This window comes from Protomyctophum bolini (assembly GCF_963924005.1).
Source record: "Protomyctophum bolini genome assembly, chromosome: 21".
NCBI lineage: Eukaryota > Metazoa > Chordata > Actinopteri > Myctophiformes > Myctophidae > Protomyctophum > Protomyctophum bolini.
Window position 1 is genome coordinate 15,327,849 of NC_137882.1, and position 27,423 is coordinate 15,355,271.

At 41.1% G+C, this 27,423-nt stretch overlaps 1 protein-coding gene across 1 annotated transcript; it reads right to left on the minus strand.

Moving 5' to 3' along the window:
• Positions 1–93: 93 nt before the first annotated feature.
• Positions 94–25,475, minus strand: vps41 (VPS41 subunit of HOPS complex). The gene is made up of 28 exons (XM_080793177.1): positions 25,283–25,475; positions 24,185–24,223; positions 20,364–20,471; positions 18,311–18,388; positions 16,880–16,954; positions 15,477–15,539; positions 14,795–14,860; positions 12,672–12,791; positions 12,006–12,152; positions 11,848–11,914; positions 11,262–11,359; positions 10,571–10,700; positions 9,187–9,302; positions 8,631–8,749; positions 7,923–8,004; positions 7,155–7,247; positions 6,896–7,023; positions 5,799–5,943; positions 5,238–5,279; positions 5,087–5,137; positions 4,010–4,147; positions 3,808–3,862; positions 3,237–3,377; positions 2,940–3,076; positions 2,579–2,678; positions 1,682–1,726; positions 1,498–1,574; positions 94–437 (listed from the first exon to the last, which is right to left on the minus strand). Exons 1-28 carry the CDS (start codon positions 25,304–25,306, stop codon positions 351–353), a joined length of 2,571 nt encoding a protein of 856 aa, XP_080649303.1. The 5' UTR covers positions 25,307–25,475; the 3' UTR covers positions 94–350.
• Positions 25,476–27,423: the final 1,948 nt, after the last annotated feature.

Consider the following 27,423-nt stretch of genomic DNA (forward strand, 5'->3'; position numbering starts at 1 on the left):
CTCTTTAATATTTCTGGAAAGTCACAGGCATGATATTTATGGCATGATGCATTGGATTTCGGTCTGCAGATAATATAAAAAAACAAACAAAGCTGAGATAAAAACGGGTTTTATTTGACAGCATTTTATTTTTCGACCTGCAGACATTAAATGTGATTAAATTCTAATCACCAAGCTAAACTACTGGCAATCAGAAAAGGCATACATTTCATTGTGCGGAACAGATATTGGTAAACACCGTTACAATATACATACATGTTATGCATTTTGCAGCTGTACACAGACGTAGGGAACGTGATATAATTCAGGTAAAAGTTTATCAGTTAAAGCGACAATGACAATGAGGTGCGTTAGTTATTTTTCATCTCTAGGATGCCACTTCCAGGCCCTCTCCTCTTCTTTGCACTGCAGATGTTACAGAACTGCACGCCAGGAATCTGAGAGGGCAAACACACTGAGGCTGTGACAACAATCTCACAACACAATTTTACCTTTAGAGCACTGGTTCCCAAACCGTTCAGGCTGTGACCCCCAAAATAATCATATTTGAACTGGGAACCGCCCAAAATAATCATATTTTGAACTGGGGAGTCGGGACCACCAAAATAATCATAATTGAACTCCCCCACTCTGACAAGCACTTGGAATTGTAGGCATTACATTTAGATATTATATAAATATTGTGAAAACAGCAGATCTACAAGCTTGTTGTGAGCTTTATCCAAAATGTTTGCCTCTTTCTTACATAATGTTTCACAATTTGGCCAATTTGGTATTTACATTTTCTTAAAAGTCATTAAAATATCACTTTAGAAATGTGCAGATACCCTGTATACACGTATACTGTATGTTGGTTTACTATTGAGTGAGAAAACAATGTTGCACATTAAGATAATCAGGTCCAGACTAGTGGTGGGTCCCGGACCTTGGGACCAAGCAGGTGCATGCATGGTTACCGGGTACCCATTCCAATAATTCAATTTCGGTTCCAATTATCGGTTCCTACAGACGTGCGCAGTCACACACTAATTATTTATTTAAAATCCGGTGAAGCAAGGTTAGTCCCGACCCACAGTTTGGGAAACCTTGCTCTAGAGCAGTGGTCCTCGGACCCCAAAATGTATATATATTTGGCTGAAAAGGTTCTGAAAAGGTTTTGTGCCAGGGACGCCCAGAAGAGAAGATCTTTCAAGCTCATAGCATGGCACAAAGTGACGCACTATGAGCTTGTATATGTGCTATTTTTGAATAGCCAAAGTATAAAATATGATTAAAGTGGTTAAAAAAATTGTGACGCTATATTAACACATTTTGATAACCAATGCTTTGGAGTTCTCTGGATTAGTAGCGACTGTAGTAGGAGAGACTGCAAAAATATATTATAAAATAAAACCAACAAACGAGAACAAAGGTGCATCGTGAATGTCACAGCTAAGGATGGGTAGAGTTAGAAAGCTATTAGGGACAAAGCAATTACTGTATAACACAGGTACTTACTGCTGAAGATGGTAAACAGTCTTTGTGAAACATGTGTCTGCAGTGAAATACCATCACACTAAAGGGTTTAGCCATGTCTAAAACACAAGAGTAAAAAGCATGAATGCATGAGGCAAATTAATGGATAACAAAGACAGCGCAGTGTACAGTACAGAATAACTGGAAAATAATTCAGACGACCCACCTGATGGCAATATTGTAGCGTGACACGATTCACATATGTTCTCCTCTGAAACGCAAAGAAAAATAGCGTTACACATTCAATTTACAATTGAATGTTTACAATAGATTACGGTGGAAAATCTGCAGTTTCTTTTTTTTGCGGCTTTCGCCTTTATTTTATATTTTCTTTATAGAGGGACAGACAGTAGGCTGACAGGAAATGGGGGAGAGAGATGGGGGAGTGACATGCAGTAAAGGCCGTCGGGATCGGGAGTCGAACCCGCGGCACACTGCCAGACTCGGGCTACCGGCCAACGTGCCTGGATCGCTGAGCCACGGCCCAGGCCTGAGTCTGCAGTTCTAACTGTAATGGGGAGATCATTCCACAGTTTGGGAGCCAGAAGGCAGAAAAGTCAGGGACATGTGCAGCGTTTCCCGGATATTTTAGGGAAGGCTCTGACAGCTTCCCTATGTTAGCTGATCTGATTCAGTTTCAACTAGTCTCTCAGTCCCTATAATGTCCCAGAGATAATGTGTACCATTTGTGTGAGTAAAGAAATCTGTAAGTAGTAGTAGTAGCAAAAAGTCTGTTATTTTTCAATTATTATACTATGCTGTGCTTCAGTTAAAACCATGACAAACGCACTCTTTCTGAAATATTTGTGGAAAGTCTAGGACGGTCATAATATTTATGGCATGACAGATGCATTGGATTAGTCTGCAGATAATAAATAAATATTGGCCTCTTGGTGGTGCTATAACATAAACATCTGGGGGAGAGCTTCGTCCTTGGACTCACAAGAGTGTGCGTACAAAGTTCCACGGCGATTGGTCCAACGGTGCCGGAGATTAGCTGCTCACAGACAAACACATGGACACACGGCCTGGCAGGGACAATAAATAATAACAATACACCTACCGTCTACCCTGACTCCTCTCATTTGTGTTCTATGCATCTTCTGGAGCAGGGAGAGAGAGTCAGCCACTAAAATCTTCTTACATCCTTCTCTCAGCAGAATCTTAAGATACAAGGAAACAAAACATAGTCAGTTGGAATAAATGCCTGTCATGGTCAGCAATTTAGGCCAATCCAGTGATCTAATTTCCTTACATTAAATTAGTAAAACAATAATGTCAGTTATGTCACCCAAAAAAAATATTTATATTTTTGTTTGTTACAAGAAAATAGCCGAGACGTGGCAAAAATCTGGGGTTTTGCCACGAGTACTTATTTATCGAATCAAAGACACATATGTTTGCATTACAGATCGTCTTCCGACCTGTAGATTGTAGTCCTGAAGGATCTTGACAAGTGAATCTCGGAGGTTTGGGATCTCCATGCCCTCTTTGATGCGATGGATGAGCAAGATGGGATCCACGTGTGTCCCGATGTTGTTGAGGAGGCCGGTAATGAATGCTACGGAGGCAAGAAAGAAATACATTACATGAACGTGTCTCTCTCTCTGTGTGTGTGTGTGTGTGTGTGTGTGTGTGTGTGTGTGTGTGTGTGTGAGAGTGAGTGAGTGAGTGAGTGAGTGAGTGAGTGTTGCTTCTGTCAATAGATGACTGTGACATACGTGGCTTGTCAATAGAGTAGGATATGAGATCCTCCCAGAGCTCGGCATCATCCTGCTCCTTGGCGAACTCTATGGCTTTGTCCACGTCTTCTAGCTCCTCCATGATCATCTGCAGAGCTCGCCTGCAGTTTCCCATCCTGCCTGGGAGAGGTACGGTAAAATTAATTAAAATTAATTAATTTCTTCCAAACAGTTGTAGAAAGGAAACATATTACAAGTACAATACTAGAGGACACATTCTCATTCTACTGCTCTGCCACCAAAATGTGGAATGCCCTGACACCATCCATTACAATATGTGAATCACTGGTTTCTTTCAAAACGGGCCTGAAAAGAAAACACCTTCCGGGGGAGGTAAACAACATTTTCCCATAGAAAGGAGGTGATATTCACTGCCGACCTTTGTACATAAATCGTTTTATATTTGTTGATGATATGCATTATTGTGTTGTTATGCTATGTTGATGAACTTTAGTGTAGCCTTAATGTCTTAGTCTTACTGAACCTCCTTCTGTATTACATTTCTGACTAATAAAGTATTCAATCAATCAAAGTTAATAAGCTCACTTACTGAGCAGGAAGACGGTCTCCTCCACAAAGTTCCTCTGCTGACAAATCTCAAGAGCCTGAGAGAAAAAAAGACAAAGACAACCAGTAGAATGTTAGACCCGGCTACTGAATGAATGCAAGCCCCTTGCATAATCTTAGCATGCGCTTAAAAAGCTTATATGGTGGGTTGTGACCGTTAGCAGTCAAATGCTATGTTGTCTCACCTTCTCGAGTGGGCAGTGGGTACTATCTCTCAGGAATGGTAGAAGGTTAGGTCGATCGTACTCTGCGTACAGGCCAATCTGCCTCTCGTGGTACTTCTGCCCTTTGTGATGGTCGCGCTTGAAGAGTTTATGGAGGTACTGTAGAGAGGGATATGATCGGTTCACACAGGGATCAGTTTATGGAGGTACTGTAGAGAGGGATATGATCGGTTCACACAGGGATCACACAGGTGTCGACCCCAGTAGGGCTGTCGCGAGTATACATTTTTACACAACGATTAATCGTTGATACGTTATTTTTTTACCCAAGGTATAGCTGAGATAACGAGTGCTCATTTTCAGCAACGCCCTGCACATAGAAACGCACAGACAGACATAGAAACCTGGGAGCTGACCAGTACAACCAGTCTTATACTGTTGGTCACTGAGCAGCTCCACTGGAGCAGTTGGTGGTTCAGTGCCTTGCTCAAGGGCACTTCAGCTGTGTTGGGTGATGACCATTCACTTCCCCACCATGATTCTTCCTGCCAGTCTGGGGAATCGAACCGGGAACTTTCTGGCAACATGTGCGCTCCTCTAACCTTTAGGCCACCGCTGCCCCAATTTTATTGAGGGTCTAACTGCTTAAACTGATACATTTCTTTTGGATACTATTTTTTTTTATAAAGTATATTTATTGGTTTTATACATTTCTAAAATTATCAAAGTATTCTGCGGCACACCTGAACCTGTGTCCCAGCAACCTACTTTGACAAACGCTGGCCTAGACACCAGAAGCCTTGACGACTTTGCAGGCGAATGCAAAGGCTAAAATATGTAATTTAGATAGCATATTATGTAGACATAGCATCCTATAACATTTACTTTAATTGTACAGATATTCTACTGTTAGACGGATGTTAGGTTCTTAGTCTACTTATGAGCCTAGATGACTATTTCTATGCATTTGATGTTATTACCTTGTGTTGTTCTCGCTTACTGTAAATCGCTCTTGATTAAGAGCGTCTGCTAAACGCCTAAATTGTAATTGTAGAAGTCGAGCTCTCTTATGCATGAATATACAGCGCATCAACTCACCACATGCAGAAGCTCAGGCCGGTCTGCCAATTCTTCCACCACTCGGTCCGTCTGCATCGCCGTAACAGAGGAGAAATGGGATTTTTAGCGGACATTGAATTGTTGTGGCATCGATAGCTAGAGATCGAGGGCTGCAGGCAAGCAAACGTACCGAGATTTTGTCTTCATTATCCAGGAGCATGTCAACAGCTTTCTGAAAACATAAAAGGAGAGACAATATATTTTTCAGTTCACACATGCTGTTAACATCAATCCCTAGACGTGATGTTTTATACATGTGTAAGATGTGTTATATAAAACATGTATTTTTAATGCTATCACATCACATGATGACAAGGAGTACAACACCAGCATTTTAATTATCAGGCTCTTAACATACAGTAAAAAGCAACTTGGAAGTCTACAGTGATAATGAAAGGTAATGGAAAAACAAATTTAAAGGAGTATTTCACCCCAAAAAATTACTTATTTGCTATCAATTACACACCCCATGTAGCCTTGAATTCATGGAGATTTTATTGTTTTTGTCACATTCCTAAAACCAATAATTTGATGCTTGGCGTAGTTAGCATGTTCTCGCCGGAACACTCAGGAATGCGACCAAAAAAGTAAGTAAAGTAAATATCCATGAATCCAAGACTTCATTGGGTCTTTAATTTCATAGAAAATAAGTAATGTTTTGGGTGAACTGCTCCTTTGATATGACCATCACCTCCTTGTCAAAGTCCATGAGGAGAACAATCTTGTCCTCTATTGAAGAGAAGAGGTTGTGTTTGTGGATGAGCTGGTAGACATCTTTATGCCTCAGTCTCAGGTAGATTTCTAAGGCTCTGTCATAACGCTGGTCGTATGTGTACCTGGGAATGGCATGAGCATCCGACATCAACTAGGTTCATTCAATTCAAACTTTATTCCAGACACTCAGGAGAGCACATAAAAACAGACAAAATAAGAACGTTAAACCGCTAAAAACCATAAAAAACATAAATAGAGGCTGACTCTCCAGTGTCTACGCAGCCTGGAAAAGTACCGGAGACAGCGCTTCCCAGGAATGACTATATCCTCAATAATACTGTTCCGAGACTCATCCAGGCGAGACATGAATCCATACATAGAGTGCCTTAAGACTAATACGACAGCCTCACTCACATGTATGGATTCCACACGTTACAAACAGTAACAGGTGACTGGCACTATGCCATCTAGGGACTTTAAGTAAGCCATCATTGTAGGCCACTTTAAAGCCATGTATACAGCACCAAGCTGTATACATGAGAGGGAGAGGGAGTGAGAGAGGGAGGGGGGGGGTGGCATGCAGCAGAAGGCCTCTGGTTGGATTTGAAACCAGGCCAGCCGTGCCAAGGATTAGCCATATTAGCCTTGATATAGTACTCTCTACCAGGTGAGCTACTGCAGCGCTCCCAGTTTACTTAACCCATTAAGACCTGAGGCCGATTGTACAAATGCCTTCTAAATCAGTTAAGAAAGAAAGGCAGGTGCGCTTCCTCTGGTTGCTGTCCTTAGTTTAGGCAGTGGGTGCTCAGCTATAAATGCCACTTCAATCAAATACCACCGAAGTGGCCTTCTAAATCAGTAGTTCTAGTTTGCACACTTTCAAGATTTTTCAAAAACATAAAAAAATAGCAGATGTACAAGCTCGCAGTGAGCTTGTATATCTGCTATATCTAGCAGTAGCCAATGGTAAAATCTAAAATGACAGTGATGCTTTCCCAGTTTCAATGGGTCTGTAGCATTCAATATTCACATGATAATGCACGTTGGCTCTACAGTACTCCAGCATCAACTCACAATTCTGCCAATGTGGTGAGCAAGGTGCTGTTAGTGGGGTCTTTCTTGAGGTGGTCTGTGACAGACTGAACGATGGCCAGGTTGTTGTAGAGCTCTCCGGGCCATTCCCGGACCAACATGGCAAAACCCTTTAGTAGAGGAGCACAGAAAATAGGAGCAGATTATTACTTGACATTGATCAAACATTTGATCAACCAACGTCTTAATACTGAAGTAGTCAGTCATCCGTCAGGATTATCGGGGACCGTGTGTACTGTACCTCATAATCAGTCTTGAGAAATTCATGCAGGATCATCTCATAGATGGCAGGTCTGAGGCGCAGGTCTCCTCTGGGCAGGTACTGACTAATGGCCTAGATTAGGACAGAGAGGCAGAATGCTCTAGAGTTGTTCCGATACTAGTATCAATATCGGAATATCACTTAATTCATCACATGAAGACATTTTATTTACAGTAACATTTTGAATGCTTCGGTTTGTCGCACAACTGCTTTATGAGGGAGATCCCCACTTTCACAGCTTTTAAAGGACAATCGAAACAGTGGTTAAAAAACAACCAGTCGTCCAGTCCTGTGATCAGGACTACCATAGTAATTCGTTTTAATCTTTTTTTCCTTCACAGATTTCTTATTTTCTCTTTACTGCGTTTGAAATGTATCATATTTTCCGATCGGGATCGGTCCCAAAAAACGGATCAGAGCATCCCTAATGGAACCCGCTAACACCCCCTGGACCCTACTTTTAGAACCGCTGTAGTAGATCTTTTTTAAATTACACACGGGTATCGGATCAGTACTCAGTATCAACCAATATTAGTAGGTATCGGAATTGGTATCAGGAAAGGGAAAAATGGTATTGGTACAGCTCTAACTGTAACGTGAACAGAATCAGTATTAAAGGCATACCTTCAAATGTAAAGAAAAAAAATCAGAGGACAAATTTGCATCACCATTTCTTAATCAGAATATGTATCAATTTAATTGACAAAGCCGAACCAAAGCAGACCTGACCTGCAATGCAATACGCACCTTTAATTGACCAATAGTCTTGAACCTGTATACTTCATTCTCCCATAGTTCCATGTTCTTGCCTAGAACCTTCTGACACTTCCTGAATGGGAGACATAAGAATGTTTTGGACAGTTTACACACTATGATGAAGTACCATAATCTGTACCATCTTTACAATTTAATGTATACTAGCCTCAAGTGTTTACATTGGAAAGACGACGGTAGTTTAAAATGATGCATCAGAAGAAAGTTTGAAATCATTCTTCCACCACTATACCTTTGATCTCATTTTCTGTTCACAAGATTACTTGGTTTTAAACATTCCCACTGTTAATTCTGAGCTGGGTAAGACTGCCTTTCATTACTGTGCCCCTGTGGAACTGTGGTCAGTTTTAAAACTGGATAGCTTTAAACAGCTTGCGAGGAATACTCTAAGATCTGTCTGTATTTGCACTCTTTGAAATTTTGAAATGTCGTTGTCCATTATCTTGTCATCTGTTTTGGTAAAAGAAACGCTATGTTTACTGTAATCAGTGCAGTGTAATCATTGGAAAAAATAATGGGTGAAATAAAAAACTCTTGAATCTACTTATGGGCCGACTTAATGATAGTTTATACTGACTTTTTGTCAGTTATTATTGCATTATTGTGTTGTTATGCTATGTTGATGAACCAAATACAATTGATTGATTTATTGTTATTATAATTATATATATTTTTTTTTACCTTGCAGCAGTATCATAGTCTCCTTTCTCCACTAAGTGGTTAATGTAAGCGATCCCGATCTTCTGGACTTCGTGTCGTTTAATGTTTTTAAAGCTGATCTCTGCAGCCATCAGTGCCTCCTGTCAAAAGGCCAAGCAAGTCAAGATACGGCTGATTATGTAAAGTTTCAACCCAAAAGTGAAATGCCTGCACGCGCACATTCAACTTCCACACACACACACACACACACACACACACACACACACACACACACACACACACACACACACACACACACACACACACACACACACACACACACACACACACACACACACACACACACACACACACACACACACACACACACACACACACACACACACACACACACACACACACACACACACACACACACACACACACACACACACACACACACACACACACACACACACACAAATAAACAATTCAATCCCTTATAATGAAATCAGATGTCTCCAAAGCAGGGCCACAGACTGAGTCATTCATGCAACCCGACCACACCATACTGTACGTACAACACAACAATACCAACCTCATATTTCTTCTTTTCGAGCAGCCAGTCAATGTGGTCATCTTGGTCTCGCTCCTTAGCCACTACAATGTCTTTGGGACTGATGATGTAGAAGAGGGACTCACCCTCGGAATGCTCTGTTGATGCAGCAGAATTGATTGGCTAATTGGAAGGTGACAATTGCATTTAGAAAGAAGGTAGGATATCCGCACACCGTTCTTAACCCATTTAGGCCTAAGGCCGATTCTAAAAACGCCTCTAAATCCTGACCTAAGGTTTCTGAAAAACTTAAAATATTTATATAGCAGCATCAAAAAAATTACATTTTTGAATACTGTACATACTGTACAGAACCCAAATATGGGTGCCCGGCCTGAGGGGGTAAGATACCAATAGGGGTTCCCGCCTCCCAGTAGTATTTCTTTTAGGATTTAACATTTCGAGTCTACGACCCTATTGCGTCAGGCCTACTTTCGATAGGGTCGAAACATTGAATCCTAATAAAATACTACTGGGAGCTTAAGAACGGTGTGCGGACATCCTACCTTCTTTCTGTATGTATATATTTTTTGTTCAGCACCCGTCAACGTTTTTTGAGATGTCCGTGCTTCCATTTTGGATCTTAACGACAATTGCATTTAATCAAAGTGTAATGAAATCAGAGCACACAATGGAGAGTGGCATGACATTTCCCTCAGGGTTGTTTACATAATAGTCCCACCTAAGCCTGTCATGAAGACTCATGATCACGGTATTTTACAATTAATTGTCAAACAAATAGCGTAATTGCGATTAACGACTAAATTGTGTTACTGAGTAAAAAACACTGATGTTGCTACAATGCAACCAAAGGTATGGCACTCCTATATCTCCAAAGCCTGATCCAACCCTACAACTCCTCAGGCTCGCTCAGATCAGGCAACACAGGGAAGCTGTTAGAATCTTCCCTACAACATCTGGGAAAACACCCCACACGTCCTAGGCTCCCAAACTGTGGAACAAACCTCATTGCAGTTTGAACTGCAGACTCACTCCCAATCTTCCACCATAATCTGAAGACTCACTTCTTCAGACCCTTAGCCCTTATTAGCACTTGCCCTAACCTTGACCACCTTGCAGGCTCATGCAAAGGTAATGCAATTTAAAAGGTATGTAATTTAGATAGCATGTTATGTACAGTAGACAAATGACAGATTAATTTGTAGACCTGGCATCCTATATCAATGTTCAGATAATATTTTTTTAAATATTTTTTAGACTGATTCTTGGTTCTTGGTTTACCTATGATCCTAGATTAGTATGCCAATGCATTTGATGTGGCATCGACTTACAGTAAGCGATTACCTCGTGTTTACCTTGTTTACTGTAAATCGCTCTGGATTAAGATCGTCTGTAATTGTCTCACCTAGTCGGTAGTCCCTGCACTCGTTGTCTTGGAAATTGCGGACTGTCAGTGCATCTGATGAGATCTCCTCACATCCCTCTGGCAGAGGCTGGATGATGTCGAGACGAGGCCGGGCTCGGAACTCTTCATCCTAGTCACATACAAACAAAAGTTACAGACCCACAGGAACGCACCCAGGGTGCCGGCCCACGTCCGAAACGGTTGAGAAATGACAGTTACCGTGTGGGGGTCCCTCTACTGTACCTTTCACTGTACTGTACTGTCACTGTACTGTACTGGCACACCCGAAATCACTATATATACTGTTAATATGTGCATGTGTGTTTGTGTGTGTGTTAGGTTGCGCACAGGTGGTGAAAAACAACCATGCTGTTTTCGTGCTCAGACGCATCCAGCCACCCACCCACCCACCCACACACAGTCACTTAAGGAAGTGGTTGCACCAAAATATTAGAATCCTGAAACGTAACAATTTTAGACATATGAGGTTTCTACCCGACAGAGAAGATATAATTGTTACACAAATTCAATCCTGAAACGGCACATTTCAGTCAGCAAAAAATCCCCCACTTTGAAGGATTTACCTAATCTTGCTATCCTCGTGAGGACATTTGGTTGACCTAAATATGTAAACACCACTGGCAACACACTGTACACAAACAGTAGGATTGTGTAAGCAAACCGTTATTACCATGTGTTCAGAGTTTTCCTTCACAAAGTACAGGGTGACCAGCTGATCTGCCAAGGGTGCCAGGCCACTGATGGAGAACTCCGTCTCGAATGCAGACACTGTTTGTGAGAGAAGTGAGTCACTCAGAACACTACAGTACATGTGGATATTAGAGTGAAACAAAATCTCACGACTGAAAAATGTTTGTATGACCAGGTCCTAATGTGTGATTTGTGAACAACGTGAAACAATTAGCACAATACAGCGTGTACAATTATGACGTTTTCGTTGTTCCTGCTACATACTGCCAACCAGGTGAAGAAATCACAGATTGAGGCTTTAACCTTTGCTTTTATATGAAATATCCCCGATTTTATGAGACTTAAAATAATAACCGGAAATATCCCTACTACACAACATGCTTCCATAGAAGTCATGCTGGCTTCTATGAAATCCAAATGTTTTATTTCAGCATGGCATCACAATAAAGCAATACAGAAAGTAACCTCATTTGTAACGCCACATGGAATTTGTCAATAAAAACACAATACTTGACAAACAAAGTAATAATCATTTTGATTAGTGGCGTATTCATTCCAATACCCACCTATTTCCACATAGCGACTGGGTAGGTCTCGCATTTCAGTTGGATTTCGTTCTTTTACTGCACATATCTGAGGAAGGGAAAGAACGGAAAGAATATATCCAACATATCACACATTTTTCATAATTACCGGTTAATTAAAATAACTATCCAAGGCTAACCTTAATGGAAGTGCCCCAGCCAACGATGAGCGTGGCGTTGTCTTTCCAACACAGGCTGCACGGGTACATGTCAGGTCTCAGGCCAATGTTATCCCGCAACACATTGGTGATCCGTTGTTTGGTGCTGATGTCATAGATTTTAACCCCCTGGCAAAACACACCATGAACATGACATTAGGATCGTGTGAAACATACCCAGGCCGGATGACTTTACCTCTCCTGCACATCTGTAATGACGTAAATGATTAGGAGGCAGTCACACACACCTTTCTCTGATTAAAGCCTCACTAAATGTACCGGTATGTTAATATAACTTGAGATGGTTGTAGTTAGTCTCCCTGCTCTTTATTGAGACATTTACATGTGTCAAACGTCATGTCTCACCTAGATACGGGATCTGACACGGATTTTGACTTGATGGTCAAGATTACATTTATCCCCTGAGCAAGCAGGCAGGCTTGCGATCAGCACTTGCGCAGGAAACTGGGTTCAAATCCAGGGTAAAAGTGGAATGTTACATAGCGATTTCAATAGTTTCTGACTAATAAGTAAGAAACCTGAACACCTAACGTGGCAAATGTTCCACAGAGTATTGGTCAAAAGACAGACAAGCACCTTGCTAGACTTTATGGGGGTGTGTTTGTTAACAAACATTATAGGTCTTACCACATTGTTGGCCCAGGCAATGAGGTTGGTTCTCCACTGGACGTTGGTGATGACGCCCTCACCCTCATGCAGAACAGACGTCTTCCAGCGGTTCAGCCAGTTCCTTTCATACAGGAGGAGCTTGAGGAGGAATTCGGGAGAATTAGTTTATTTTTGTATTTGTTTATCATTTCATTAAATCTTAAAGTCCCCAATATGTCCCCACGAGGGGATATTTTTTTGCTCTGTCATTATAGTCATTATTAACTGAGCAACAGCACTGGAACTGAATCATTGTAGTGTAGTGCCTTGTCCTAATCCTAATAACACTGTAGCACAGAAACTGCCTTTTCTAAATGCCTCTCAATAACAGCAAAATGTCTGATCCTGGGGGATGCAGTTGTGCAGTCTAACCTCTAGAGGGCAGTGGAGGACAGCATAGGAGTATGAGTATGTGCTCACTGTAGTAGTGAATGGATGAGTTTCTTAATCGTGAATCTCTACAAAATAAGTCTACAGTAGATAAAACAGAAATATACATCTAAATAGTATATTTTACTTCACAGTAAGTTCATTCATAGTAATCAAAGAAGTAATGATGCCGTTTTTAACATTTTCAAATTCAAAATTAATTCAATCCAAGTATGAAATTATGCAAAACGACATTAAGAAACTTCATATATTTTTTAATCAGTGCACTATTCATTTCTTACATTATTTATATCTAGTAGTAATAACTAATAATGATCACAGCTTCTAATTTACAATACATTTATTGTACTAAACACACTCAACAGCACATGATTGCAAATATCATAAGAAGGGATTTGAGCATTAATCTATCATGTATTTGAATGTGATATACCAGAAGTGGTGAAAAGTAACTATGTACATTTACTCAAGCACTGTACTTATGTACAAGCAACTGTGTTTATTAATGTACTTCCAGTTTAGAATGTTTTAGCCCTAATGATAATGATTTATTGATCTTAGTGTGTGCGCACTCTCTCACACACACACACACACACACACACACACACACACACACACACACACACACACACACACACACCTAAGTATGTGTAGTGACCGGCTGCTATTACCAAAGTGGTGGAAGGAGGGCGTTGCGTTGTTAGCTCGGAAAATCAGTTATTTTCAGCAAGCAAAAAATAAAAGCTGCGCGCTGAAGCATGAATTAGGCTTTGTGTGCTTAACATTTTTCTCCACATGGGACACGATATGACAATGGAACAGCAGAGACAGAATTCAATTGCCTTTGACAGGATGTGGCTCCTGTTGCGGGCTTATTGATTTCCATCACAGGCACCTTGTGGAGGCCTTCAACTGCTCTCCAAAAGAGAACAGAAATCAGTGCCAATTGAAAGAAAATGTTAAAGTAACACTACTAACAGTGGGTGGTTTTCATCACAACTACAGTTCTTTTCCCTCACCACAGTTTTTACGGTAGACACATCGATATACCTTGTGCAGAATAAACGTGTTTTGTTTTCATGTTGATTCTGCGCATGTGTCGTTTTCTACAAATGTTGGCATCATTACACCTTTCAAAAAGGGAAGATATTGATTTGTGTGTTCATATACTGTACAATGTATACACACAATGCACATGTATGGCAGAAATGACCTTGAAAAGAGTCACGATATTATGTGCTCAGAATTTCAACATACAAGCCTGATAATGACATATCTGCTGTGATTGTTAAGCATTGCCTTTCAAATACTGTTGAAGCAAACAGCACTTGAGTTCAGCTTGAGTTCCATTTCATCCCGTTTCATCATTGTAAAAAGCATTGTAATTGTGGCTGGGCAATCGATATTATATAGATATCGTGATACGAGCCTGTTGTCACGGAAACAGTCAGTCTATAAAGTGTGGCACAGAATCACCATTCAGTCAGACTAAGAAGTGTGCCAGTCAAAGTCAGAAGAAGTAAGAAGCAGCAGTAGAAGATCAATAATATAATATACTTCAAGCTATATAAAAAGGAGGTACCCTAACTAACTAGATTCCAAATGTGATGGAACCAATTCCGGTTGCTCAATATGGGATCCGGTTTCTCCCGAATTCCTCCGGTTCTGGATCCAGACCCTAGCTCAAAGTGACAAATCTCTTTCAAACTTACCTTGCTACCTCCGGTGACAAACTGTTTGTTGTTCGATCTGCTGAACTGAGGATGCAATGACACCACCTGAAGACAAAAGCATGGTGATCAGAGTTGGGATGGTAACTTTTGAATCAACATCTCTCTAGGACTATGTCGTCCTCAGACGAGCCCTCCATCGTCGCTTCCAGCCATCCCGGTTGCGTCCATATTCCGGGCATGTCATAATAGGCAAACATTTGGCAAAAATAGCTGATCTATTAGCTCACAAAGTCCGTGCTTGTAGATCGGCCATTTTCGGCCAAGAGATTTAGCCTAGTGGGGGAAAAAGGAGGGGACCAACTACAGACCCACGGTGAACTTGGGTCAACCCTAACACAATTTGAATTAGTAATGTAATAATTAGAATTTGACAAAGGTAATAGAGCATGCACCTCCACTCTAGCCCAGGTGCTGGACAAAATGCAGTACAAGAGGAAGAAATAGAGTCCGCAACACTGGTAGAAAACTCAGCTCCACTGGTTTATTGATTCAACATTTCGATCACTGGGATCTTCTTCAGGAATCACACCTTCAGGATTGATGTCATTTGGGGGGTCCTTGGCACGAAAAACTTTGAGAACTACTGATTTAGATGGCATTTGTAGAATCGGCCTCAGGTCTTAATGGGTTAAGAAACAAACAAGAGAAAAAACTAACTTACTTTGATGGGACAGTCAAAGTTCTCATGGAAACCTTCTCTTGTGTAAAGCCCAAACACTTGCACCTGGACAAAAAAAAGAAGAAGAAACAATGGCACAATGGCAAGGGCAAACGAATACTCAACATTTCTGCTTTAATTGCTGTGTCTGACTCTGCACCTGTCTTGAGGTCAACAGGGGGAATTGCAGTGGTGGAAAAAGGCTTTGATTGGCTCCCTGTACTTCTCCACCAGGTCACCAATTAGTGGACAGGTTGATTCTTTGAAGCCCCCAGGGTTTAGAAACAAGGGCCCTAATCTTTGTCTTAACTGCTGCCTCAGTGGTCTACGGCAAACTCTAATGTTCCAACTAGTGCGTGACTGCAACCTTTTCTTGTATGCGAGACCCCCACATGCGCGTGCACGCACGCACACACACGCACAAAGGGGGAAAATGTTATTTTTAAAGGATAAATAATATCATGCTCTGCTGCGATCTTCTTTTTTAACTGCATCGACGATTAAGGATTATGTTAGATTTCGTAGGATTAAACAGCCAGCTGAATTGGATGAGGACAAACAATTGCTGTGGCAACGATTTTAATTGTCTGCTCCACTTTCTCTTGCGACAAGATCTTGTTTTTTGCCGCTAGAGTGCCGGTGGAGAGAGGGGAGGGGGTGATATCAGCGAGCATATCTTGACTGTAAAAATCCACGAAGGATGGTGGTAATGATGAGCAGAGACAAGATAACAGCAAGGTGGGAGAGCATTGGAGGGGGTATCCATAGACTTGATGATGGCTGATGGCTGACTGACAGCTTAGTGTATGAGAGTGCAATCGTTTCCCCTTCACTACAAATGGGCATGAGATGTTTTTTTTTAAATATATATCATCGATGTCGGACAGAAACCTCCTATGTCCACATTTAAACTTTTTTGTACTACAGTGTCAGTTACACAAATTCACAAAAGCATCAAAAGTAGCAGATCCACAACCACGCCACGTTTGATTTTTACGGTACTATATTGGCCATTTATAGGATCAGCTATTCCAATGTAGGAGATTGGGTTGTACTGTAACTACTGTATACAGATTTCTTTTGGGGGGGGGGGGGGGGGGGGGGGGGCGTAGGTGTGAGGGCCATGTCGCTAAAGGACAACTTTGTTTTTTCACTACTGTGGTTTTAGGCCACTGTAGTAACAACTGACTTTGTCACCTCCCCCTTCACATTCAATAGATCCCGTGATCTTTTGTGGCCAGATGTAATTTCCTGGGGTCTAGTAGTACTAGTAAATAATAATAAAGAAAACACCGTGACATTTTATAAAAAAGAAAGACAATTACATATTTAGCCACTTGTTTGAATGCCCCCCCCCCCCACCCACCCACCCACCCCACTGTAAAAAAAAAAAGCTTAAGTCTCACCTTTCCATCCTCGGAGCAGATGCCCACATGCTCTCCACTCTCATCTAGGCTGATCTGGTTGATCTTCACTGAACTCTGCAGAGAAGAGACAGTCATGTTATTATAACATCTTTCCCAAAGCAGTACGTCGGCCTTTCACATACCGTTATAGGTGAAGGCGCGCTCTACTCAGGGAGTCAAGTTGATAGTCTCTGTAGTTGATGGGTGCAGATGGGTTACCAAGACGTCCTGGGCACTACATGCAGTAATTCCTAGGACGTCTGTGGACCGTCTTGGGCACAAATTGTGTTTGTGCGGATATTCCCCTTTTTTCATTGGCCTTTCACATACCTTATTGGTTCTCCTCAAACATTTTTTATTTCAAGGACCCCCATAACTCAAGAGTAGTGATGGGAGATTAAATCGGCAAACACATCGGTATCGACCGATTCTAGTTGTTAATCGGTACGATTAATCGGTCTGTCTTTACAGATAAACAAGCCGAAAGTAACAGCTTGAATAGATCTACAAGCTCACAATATTAAATATAAAGGTATTTAAGTTAACTCTGACTTGCCTAAACCTTCAGTGCAGATACCCTGTTACATGTAATTTTCAGAATGGACAATTTTTTTTAATAATTTTTCAATATATAATGAGATCATATCGACATCGGTAATATGATATCCGATCGGCACATCCCTACTCAAGTGTACAAAATGGAACTAAATGGAGTTTATTTGTTTGAGTACATTAGGCATGCAAACATTCACTCAACTCATGATCCGAAAAAGGAATAGTGGGTGGGGCCTAATTCTTACATACACAGAAAAACAAATCGGCATATCATACGTGTAATGTCCAAATGAACCCCAAATTGGAATCGCCTCTATAAAGTGCAATGTAATTTCTGCCTATAGGGACTACCGATATTGCGAAAGATGCTGCTTGCAAAACAATCTTAAAGGGATACTTCACCCTTTTTGCCAAGAAATATATGTTAACATTTAGAAAATGTAGAACATTCCTAGACTACAATTCTCGTAATACTTTGGTGCACTGCTCCTCCTTGTGGACATTATGGACACTGCGAAAATCTAAAATATCTAAAACCACATTTCACACATAAAGACCCCAGGAAAGTGTTCTAAATCTTGTGAATAACTCTTGATTCTAAATCAATGCTTCCAATTCTAACCAAAGATTATGTTTTTGGCGGCCCATCGCGGTCCCGTCGCTTGTCGCGTTAGAAGTAATCATAGCTCCCGTTGTTGTCAATCCCCTTGGGGGTGTTTTGGCTACATCTAGCTACTTCCAAGATGGTGCTGTGCCACCCTGAAATAAGCCCTGAAGCTGCAAATTGCTGGGTGCCCTGATTTAATGGTCCTAAATACCCCTGGGCATTGGGAGTGTCCCTTTAAAAATGGTTCTTGATATAATATTAGTACTTACAATTTCAAACTTCTGAGTTACGTTTCCTTGGATGTCCAGTAGGAAGACCTTTCCAAAATGAGTGCCCAGGGCCAGAAACTGAAAAAAGAAGGAACAAAAAGTTATAAGCATAACAATGCTGGACATGCCAGAAAAAACAATCCAAGATTTAAGAGAAGTCTTGGTGCTGTGGAAGACTGTGGCAGGGGATGAGATTCTTCTTTTTTAAGTGCCTTGTAGCTGGTGGGAGGTGGAAAAGAGTGAGGGCTTGAAAGCAAAAACTGTGAAATTACAGGGAGTGGAAAAACCCTATTTATTAAAGCAGACAGTGTGAAATGGTATTTTCCTCAAATTAAAATGCTTAAACATAATAAATGCACTGTACATCTGGCTTGTTCCCCTGCTGGCAGCAGCAATCCAATGGCCTACCCTGCCGGCAACATAAGGCCATTATTTCTACTGAGCAGCAACTGGTTTCCATGTTTTGTGCTTCAGTAGAGGCGTGTGTGTACTGTGTGTACTGTGTGTGTGTGTGTGTGTGTGTGTGTGTGTGTGTGTGTGTGTGTGTGTGTGTGTGTGTGTGTGTGTGTGTGTGTGACTGTGTGTGACTGTGTGTGTGTGTGTGTGCGTGCAGGGAGTCCACTGGGACAAAAAATTATAGAAACGGCAAAGCTTTTGGCATTAGATTAAGTGTGTGTTCTTCCCCCCAGTCCTCCCACCAGCCCTAATCCCCCTCCCTTCCAGGGCCAGCATGTGCATGTGCGGCGAGGCCAGCATGCTTCAGTGCAGTCTATAATGAAATGCTTATATTTACAGGCACAGCTGAGCATGTCAGACAGAGCCGCTGCAATCTCCCCCAAATAAAATAACCTGAAAAAATAAATAAATAAAGGGGTCAACCTTGCAAGAAGGAGCGACTTTTAAAAGGGATTTATCAGAATGGAATTGTTCAAATGAAATTCCGATTCAGGCACTTAAAATATGAGGCGGCGTAAGGCAATGTGTGGGGCTGTGCTGGTGTGGTGGTGGTGGGTTCAAGAATTATCCCAGGTGTTTGGGGTAGGGTTGGGTGGGATGGGGTTGGCTGGGGGTGACCATACAGGGTGCTGGCAGAAGGAACACATGCAGAGACAGACATTCAAGGCAGATAGACAGATAGTCAGATCAACAGAACCCCACGATATGTAACTGTTTTTAGATCGTTCTGAAATTTGTCTTAGCTTTTTATTTGTAAACCCATTTCATTTCACGTATACCTTTTTCTTTTCCTGATCTTCTGATGTATTGTGATGTTTTTCTATATGATATTGTATTACTCGACGACACTGAAAATCTGTTTAATTACGCAAGTGTAATTTCGAGAATGAATAAAACTTGAATGAATTTCAGTACAGCGATGTCTCTCGTGTGTGTATGGCTGTCAGGATGATCAAATTTAGCTTAGCGATTAATTGTCACTCACAATCATTGTGATTAACGATTGAATTGCATTTCTGTCATTGAACATTGGAACATTGCACAGGGCAGATATGACATAACAGAATAGATTTAATAAGGAACCCCTATTAGAGGTTTTACCTTTCAATCCGGGAAGTTGGGAAAGGTTGCTAAGCTAGCATTGGACAATCGTTTTTGGGGTGGGGTTTAGTGAAGGGTCCATTATGCTCCAACCAACAGCAGTGGCCAGTGCAGGGTCTAAATATATATATATCTATGCAAATAAATACAAAAGAAATAAATCATGAGGGAAAGTGTCTGCCATGCCCGATGGTGATTAAGATGGTATAACAGTACATGGTACAACAAATCCCCCTTCAAAAGCAGAGGACAGGAGAGGAAAAAAAGATGGCAGCTAGGGGAAATGGAGAACAGTACTTTTATCCCAGGGGGACGCAGGCAGTGGGATGGTGAGAAAAAAAATTACCTGCCTTTCTAATCTGAACCAACGGGATGGATGCAAACTGACTCTGAATGGGACATCGCTCAAAAACATGTAAATAAACTACAATGTGAAACGCGGGTGTGTGTTTGAGGCAGAAGGTCCTTGTGGGAGTTGTAGTGCTATGACCTTTACCTTGTCATGGACAGTCATGCAGCTGGCTGCATCCTTCTGAAGAATCTCCGTCACCCCATTGGACAGCCTCTCGTATTTCAACTTTGGCTCCTCCTCGCTGTCCTCCTCCTTACAACAGAAGAAACATTAAATCAGCACCTATAGGTAGGTGGAGCAATGCAATCAGTATTTTCATTAGAGTTGCTCCGATACTAATCTTGGATTATAATATATACATTCCAAGATCATTGCTTCTCAATCCTTCAAGTTTACAAATGGAACCAAATCATCACACTATACTGTAAAACCTAGTCAAACACTGGTCGGCCAAATTGTCAAATAACATAAGAGAGGGGCAAAATTTTCAAAAATAGCTGATCTTGTAGCTATTTTCCACAATATTTATCTGTAGAACTGATACAAACTAAATTGAATGCCTCAACTCCTACATTGGGTTAGGGTTACCCCCCACTGCCCCAGGCCCCCCAACTCCTACAAGTGCTTGTTAGGGTGGGGGGTTTCCCAGTTCTAATATGATCATTTTGGGGGGTTGCGACCTGAAAAGGTTGAGAACCACTGCTGGATTGTCAAATGTGCATTAATTTGTGCATCACTTGTGACTCTGTAGCAAAATGCACATATTTAGATGTCTTTGCATGCACGACGACATGTCAGGAAACATCATGCAGACAGAAATATGGACAATAAATGATTAATCCTATAAGACTATCCATCCCCAGTGAGAGAAACATCAATTTGGTCTTCTCATATGTACCAAACTCACAGGGCATTTCTACTATGCTGCTGTATTGCAAGCTCACATTTGCAGCCGGTCACAGCCTGAATATTTCTCATAATTCAGTTTATAACCAATGCTGTACAGTCTGTGGCCGCCCAGAGGATGCATCAACTCAAAACATTGTCTGCCATTATGTGCTATACTGGGTGGAAGGTGTGTGTGTGTGTGTGTGTGGGGGGGGGGGGGGGCAATAGCGTGAAGAAAATGTTATTTTCAAAAACAATCCTACCTCATTCAACAATGGTATATCTAGGCTATTTCCTGTGTATTCAGGTTGTGAGATTTCCGACGCGAGGACATTTGTCATGGCTTTCAGAGGTGTACCGAAACAATAAAAAGGCAAACTTTATCCCCATAGAGAAGCTAGCTACGTACCCATTTAAAAACTTTTGCCATTTCCTGCAAGTTTATCTTTGCTTTGTTTAGAGTTGCCGCCTTGTGCCTGATTTTGACCAGTAGATATTTTGATGTTGGCTGCAGACTGAGCAATAATTCCTGTGCACAGAAAAACTATATTAAATCTAAATCTTGGTTTAGATTCTAAACCAAGATTAAAAAATAACACTAAATAACATTTAATAACTTTGTTTCCTTTAGTTTCAGGAACCAGGGAAGACGAGTCCTTCTTCTAAACATTGGCTTGGTAGCTTAATTCAGTGGTTTTCAACATTTATCATATCAACACTGATTATTTGTCTGGCATTTGAGCCACAAGACCACCATTTGTTGAGATTTAGCCTTGCAGATCTAAAATTAAAGAATGTTTTGTTTTCATTGGGTACGATTTTGTCCACAATTCCATACTGTATTGATGTGGTACCATACCGTAGGAGAGACAACAGAACAGGCAAATGTTGATCAAAATAACAATTATTTTACATTCTCTAATTTCTTGTAAATTAAGTAATGTAGATGTTTAACAATAATTCAACCCTTACGGGTCAATTAGGTTTCATTTTACACTCTCAAGAGTTAAAGATCTATAAGGGTCCATTTGGTTACCAAGGTCTACCAACTTTACATAATTTAGCTGGGGACCACCTGGAACCAGTTTGCTTCCCAGTCCTCGTCTATGTGTAGAAGCCTGAAGGGTCCTTGAACGAGACACTTCTAACTAAGAATACCGGTACAAGAACGCTTGCCCCAAAACACACTGAGCCACACTACCTTTATTCAGTAGTAATAATGCCAACCTAGTGACAACAATCAGCAGAAAGCGCAAGACAAGCTGCATTACAGCAGTCGCTACTCGCTATGCCGACATAATAAGCTGTAGTTGTAAGCTGTAAATTCCAAGGCACACCTGTCCTGGACTTGTCTGAAAGCACACCAGTGTGCCTACACCGTTTGTTGTACACTGATGTAAGTCATCCCTCAGTGCTTGTTTCCCCATGGGCATTTGGGATGATACAGTAGGCTACTGAGGATTCTTTGCACTTACACAAACACAAATGTATGAGTAGTTATTTCTATACACTAGCCTGGGATGTTCCCTCTGAACACCCCCCCCCCCTCCTCACAACTGATTAGTTCTTCTTGACACAAGTACAACTGTCCAATAGTCTTAACTCTGACATTCCATTCAACACATTGACTCGTAAGAAGACAAGTCTCTGTTCCGACTACCTTGCCGAACGTGCGATGCTATAATTTATTTAGCCTACAGGAGATTTCCAGAATCACGGGACGAGTACTGTAACACACACTAGAGCTCAATCGTATAATACTTGATGGATCCAGGAAAGCTATCTGTAATTCATGAGTGCCTGACACAACTCTCAACACCTGACAAAGAGATCCTTGTGGGATCAACCAGTTGTCAATAGAGGTTGGATATGTATTACAGCCCTTTTTGAGCAAGCAAGCTCTGCTCCAATTCAAAATCATCCATGCTTGACAACCCTGACATGGACAATATGTTGCTGTTGATGCATTTCTACATCACTATAATGCTGATGCAATTTCTTGGTACTTCTGGGGAATAACTTCATTATTACAAAATAAATAAATAAATAAAATAAAATAAAATCGCTATTTCTCAACAAGAGTCTCAGAAACAGTAGAAAGAAATGTGCCCTACAGTGGATGGATTAAAACCGGGAAAACTGTCATTTTAGATTTTAGCTACAGTCCCTCCCTCAAAACTCTTGGGATTTAGAACTGATGCTTTTATTTCAGTTATATATTTGGAAGTTCCTCTGAATATAAGCTTTTCGCCCATCTTTCCTTGTAAGATAATTAACCCAATTCCCGCCAGCATTAATGAATCCCTCGATAGCGTATTGCCAAAGGTTTTATCGTGCGTAACACTTACTTTGAAGAGCCAAATATCCGTAACCGGATGTTACAAACTGCTGTGTGTGGTGTCATGACCGAGCGAGTGTCACCCCGCTTGCTACAGCCCGTTGAAAACCCTTGTATTCAGCAGAAACGGCCCCCTCAATGTCCTTTCTGAGAAACAGAGCTTTGAATGCAGGGTGTAGGAGCCATGAATTGGATTCTGGTAATATGTTGGTCAATGAAATGAATGGACTGTCACTGGTGTTAATGTGATTGATTGATGGGCATAGGGGCGGATCTGGTTCACTCAAGAAGGTGGCCTGTTCACCTGGCTGACACACAGTGAGAGAGAGGGGGTGTGTGGGACGCCATACTTTTTGTTGACCGCTTTATTTTGCTTTATTTACGTTGATCGCTGTGATTACTTGGATTTATGTTTGAGCACTTTTTGAGTCATTCATATTACTTTAATAAACCCCTTAAACGCATTGTTTTGGATCCAGTTAATTCCTTTTGTTTTGTGGAGCAGAGCGCGTCTGACAACCTGGCCCATCCCATCGCCTCTCAGCGACTTTAACATCAGTTTCTCATGTAGTCGCTTTACACAGGGCTTAGAATGAAAGTGGATGCGCGCGCGCGCGCATCTTCAAATCTCGGGTTTGGCGGGCTAGGGTACTAATTTATTTAACCCTACGTGTTCCTCGTTTCTGGCGGGCTTCGGTTAAGAAAACTCTTCAAAGAGAAAACCAGAGGCGTTTCTTACCTCAGAATCATCTGTGAATTCTTCACTGGATTTCCTGCTCTGTATGAAGAAGACAGTAAGCAGCAATAGTGTTATATACTGTATAAGTATATTGCTGTTTATATGTAGAGAAATTACACCCGTGTGAAAGTGAGGGGCGCTATTATCATCATAAATCATTTCATTCCGGCCACTGAGAATTTGCATCCTCACCTTCATCTTCAATGTTTGTGTTTACCGAATTTGCGTCCTCACCTTTATCATATACCTCATTATCATGAATGATAATGAGGTATTGTGTTTACCGTAAACAAATTAAACAGTTTACGCAATGTTTGTGTTTATACAAACACTCAAAACTGGCCATTCGTTGTCAATGGATTTCAATGTTCGTGTTTGCACAAACAAACACTCAAAACTGGCCATTCATTGTCAATGACATTCAATGTTTGTTTGCATAGCCCTGGTCCAGTGCTTACAGCGAGTCTCTCACTCGCACTGGACCAGGGCTAGTGTTTGCACAAACACTCAAAACTGGCCATTCTTTGTCAATGACATTCAATGTTTGTGTTAGGACAAACACTCAGAACTGGTCATTCAAAGGCATTCATTGTCAATGGCATTCAATGTTTGTGTTTAATAGGACAATGTCTGCGTTTACACAAACCCTCAAAGCTGGACATATAAATATGAGCACCCTAGCCCAAGATTTAGACTCGAGTTGAAAACAAAAAGATGACACTATAGTGCTGTTGTGCTGTTTTAAAACGAATACACTTGGACACTACGAAAAGGATGCATGGAAAAATGAATACAAATAACTAGCCATGGTACATGACGCATGATAATCATCATGACAGTCATGTTTCAGGGCTAACAAATAACGTACATATAGTCACGTGAGGGGGCATGTAAACATAGGCTACACAAAACAAAATACCAAGAGCATCCGCTTTCCTTAGAAAGGCAACATTGACAGCGAGGGTACCTAAACGAAATTGTGAATAGAAGCTGTTATGAACTCTAATACATCTAATATTATAATTATTCCGATTGGAATGTGTAGTAAATACGCACAGATACAGCTAACCTTAGCATCATAACATCATTTTTGCTTACCTGCAGATCTTCCACTTCCGCCATCGTTTAGTATTGTTTATTTGAGTGTATATTTGAGTGTATGTGTGTGGATATCTTAATAAGCAGTCGTAGGCATCTCTAGGTGCGTCTGTAACTACATATAGTTATTATATACCACAGTTAAAGTGCGCATTGTTGACGATATATCCATGATCTCCACTGTCATGGGCAAAATCACATGACACAGTACCGGCGCGGGGTGTTGTGGGTAATGGAGTTTTCCGTGACTGAAAGGCATGCGCGCCACAAACTGGCACTTGAAACGAGACCATGAAGACGAAGATGAATGATAATGAGGTGAGGTATTATGTATTAGATAATAATAATGACGAAAAATAAACTATTCATAAGCTAAACTAGCTAGACACTACATGTTCTGCCCTACAAAGCCAATGTACGTTTTGGGGCACACGTGCACACCGTGCACACCTGCTCGACTTATTTGTGTGTAGGCTATCCCAAAGGTCGTTTGGTTTGGGGGACAATGTAGTGTAATATTACATGCGTGATGCCAATATCTCATTTGGCCGACCAGTTGAAAACCCATTCAGTGTTTTTTTGCTACTGGACTTTGGCTTTGTAGGACAGAGAGGACTTTGTTTATTGTTGACATTACATGCAGAGAAACAAAAGTGTTTTGAGACCACCGCTACCGTAGTCAAGTTTGAAGAAAAAAAGGACGAAGAAAAGGCGCAACAGTTTCTCAGTGCTTCAGAGAAACAAAAGTGACAATTTCCTTGGACCATGAATGATGCGAGTTGTGGACAGCGGTCTTCATCACCGCCATGGCGACAGGCGACCATGAGAATTGTGTAAAGATGTAGATTAGATGAAATGTTCTGCTAACAGGAAGACTGCATGGGCACTATAAGGAAGAGTGTCTAAAATTGTATATTTGTTCCAAAATGTTACAATTTACAAAATGCAATATGGAACAACTCTCTGTTTTACTAACAGAGAGTTGTAGTCACATCTGTAATTAGTGTTCTATGATGACAGCTTTACATAACGAACAGGATAAGGAATTGGCAACCATCAAGGTGGTCACCTTATCACCTAAAACTGTATGATGAATAGGCCTTTAGTGTCCACTCTTCTTGTATCTGTCATAATACCCATTTCTGGCTATATTGCAGATGAATTCTAAAGGATGTGGTGGTAGGCTATGCCTTTTGTTGATTGAACATGTCACAAGTGAGCCACATCCATCCACAGAAGAATTCCTAAATGCACAGACACCAACAGGGAATAACTTTTACCTACAATCTACTTAGCAATGATTTATCGATCGCAGCTTCCACCCTCATAGAGAATTACTGATCCTTTTTGGGAAATCAGATTTTCACAGCTTCCCTGTGTGTGTGCGTGTGTGTGTGTGTGTGTGTGTGTGTGTGTGCGTGCGTGCGTGTGTGTGTGTGTTTGTAGGTCATACTCTCAGGAGATTCTGAGGAGGCACTGACTTAGAGGAGAACCACATGGTGCTGTGTGAGGTCAGTTGAGCGTCTGTCATGTGCGTCAAATGTAGTGTACTTAAAGTACCAAGATTCAATGTAACAAAGACATAATTAGTTTGAAGGTATTTACATTTCTTTCTAAAATACCAGATCCAAAAGCTCAGTTCGGCTATTTTTTAATAGCTGAATAAGAGGTTTTCTATTAATAATAAAAATCTGCAAAGTAAGTAAGTAAATTACAGTAGCCTGCCTCTGAGACAATACCAAACGAGTCGCCCATTTACCAACTCGCCCCAGGCGTACAGCCGGCGGAACTGCTCAGTCTGGTATTCCTAAAGTAACCGTAGTAAATTATGCTTAAACGGTTAAAACCTAACCTTATTCCTAACCTTAACCACAGTAAAACTATGCCTAAACCTAACCCTATTCCTAAACGTAACTCCAGGAAAACTACGCCTAACCCTAAACTTATATCTAACCTTATTCTCAGTAAAACAAAATAAAGAATACAAGAACCGGCGCACCGAGTGGTCAGCGGGGAAAAAAACGAGGGCGAGATGGATTATGGGCGACGGTACGGTACCTGATACCCTCAGTGGACAGTGGAGTAGAAGTATTTAAGTATTGAAAAAGGGTAATAATCAAGTAATGTAAAAGTAACTCAAA

What these genes read in the sequence shown, in the direction of transcription:
- vps41 (XM_080793177.1), bottom strand. Translation starts at nt 25,306, where the DNA reads ATGGCGGAAGTGGAAGATCTGCAG. An exon ending in ACTTTGACTGTCCCATCAAA is followed by an intron (nt 14,861 to 15,476) that starts GTAAGTTAGTTT and finishes TTTTGTCTTCAG; the next exon opens with GTGGTGTCATTGCATCCTCA. An exon ending in ACTGTTTACCATCTTCAGCA is followed by an intron (nt 438 to 1,497) that starts GTAAGTACCTGT and finishes TTGCCCTCTCAG; the next exon opens with ATTCCTGGCGTGCAGTTCTG.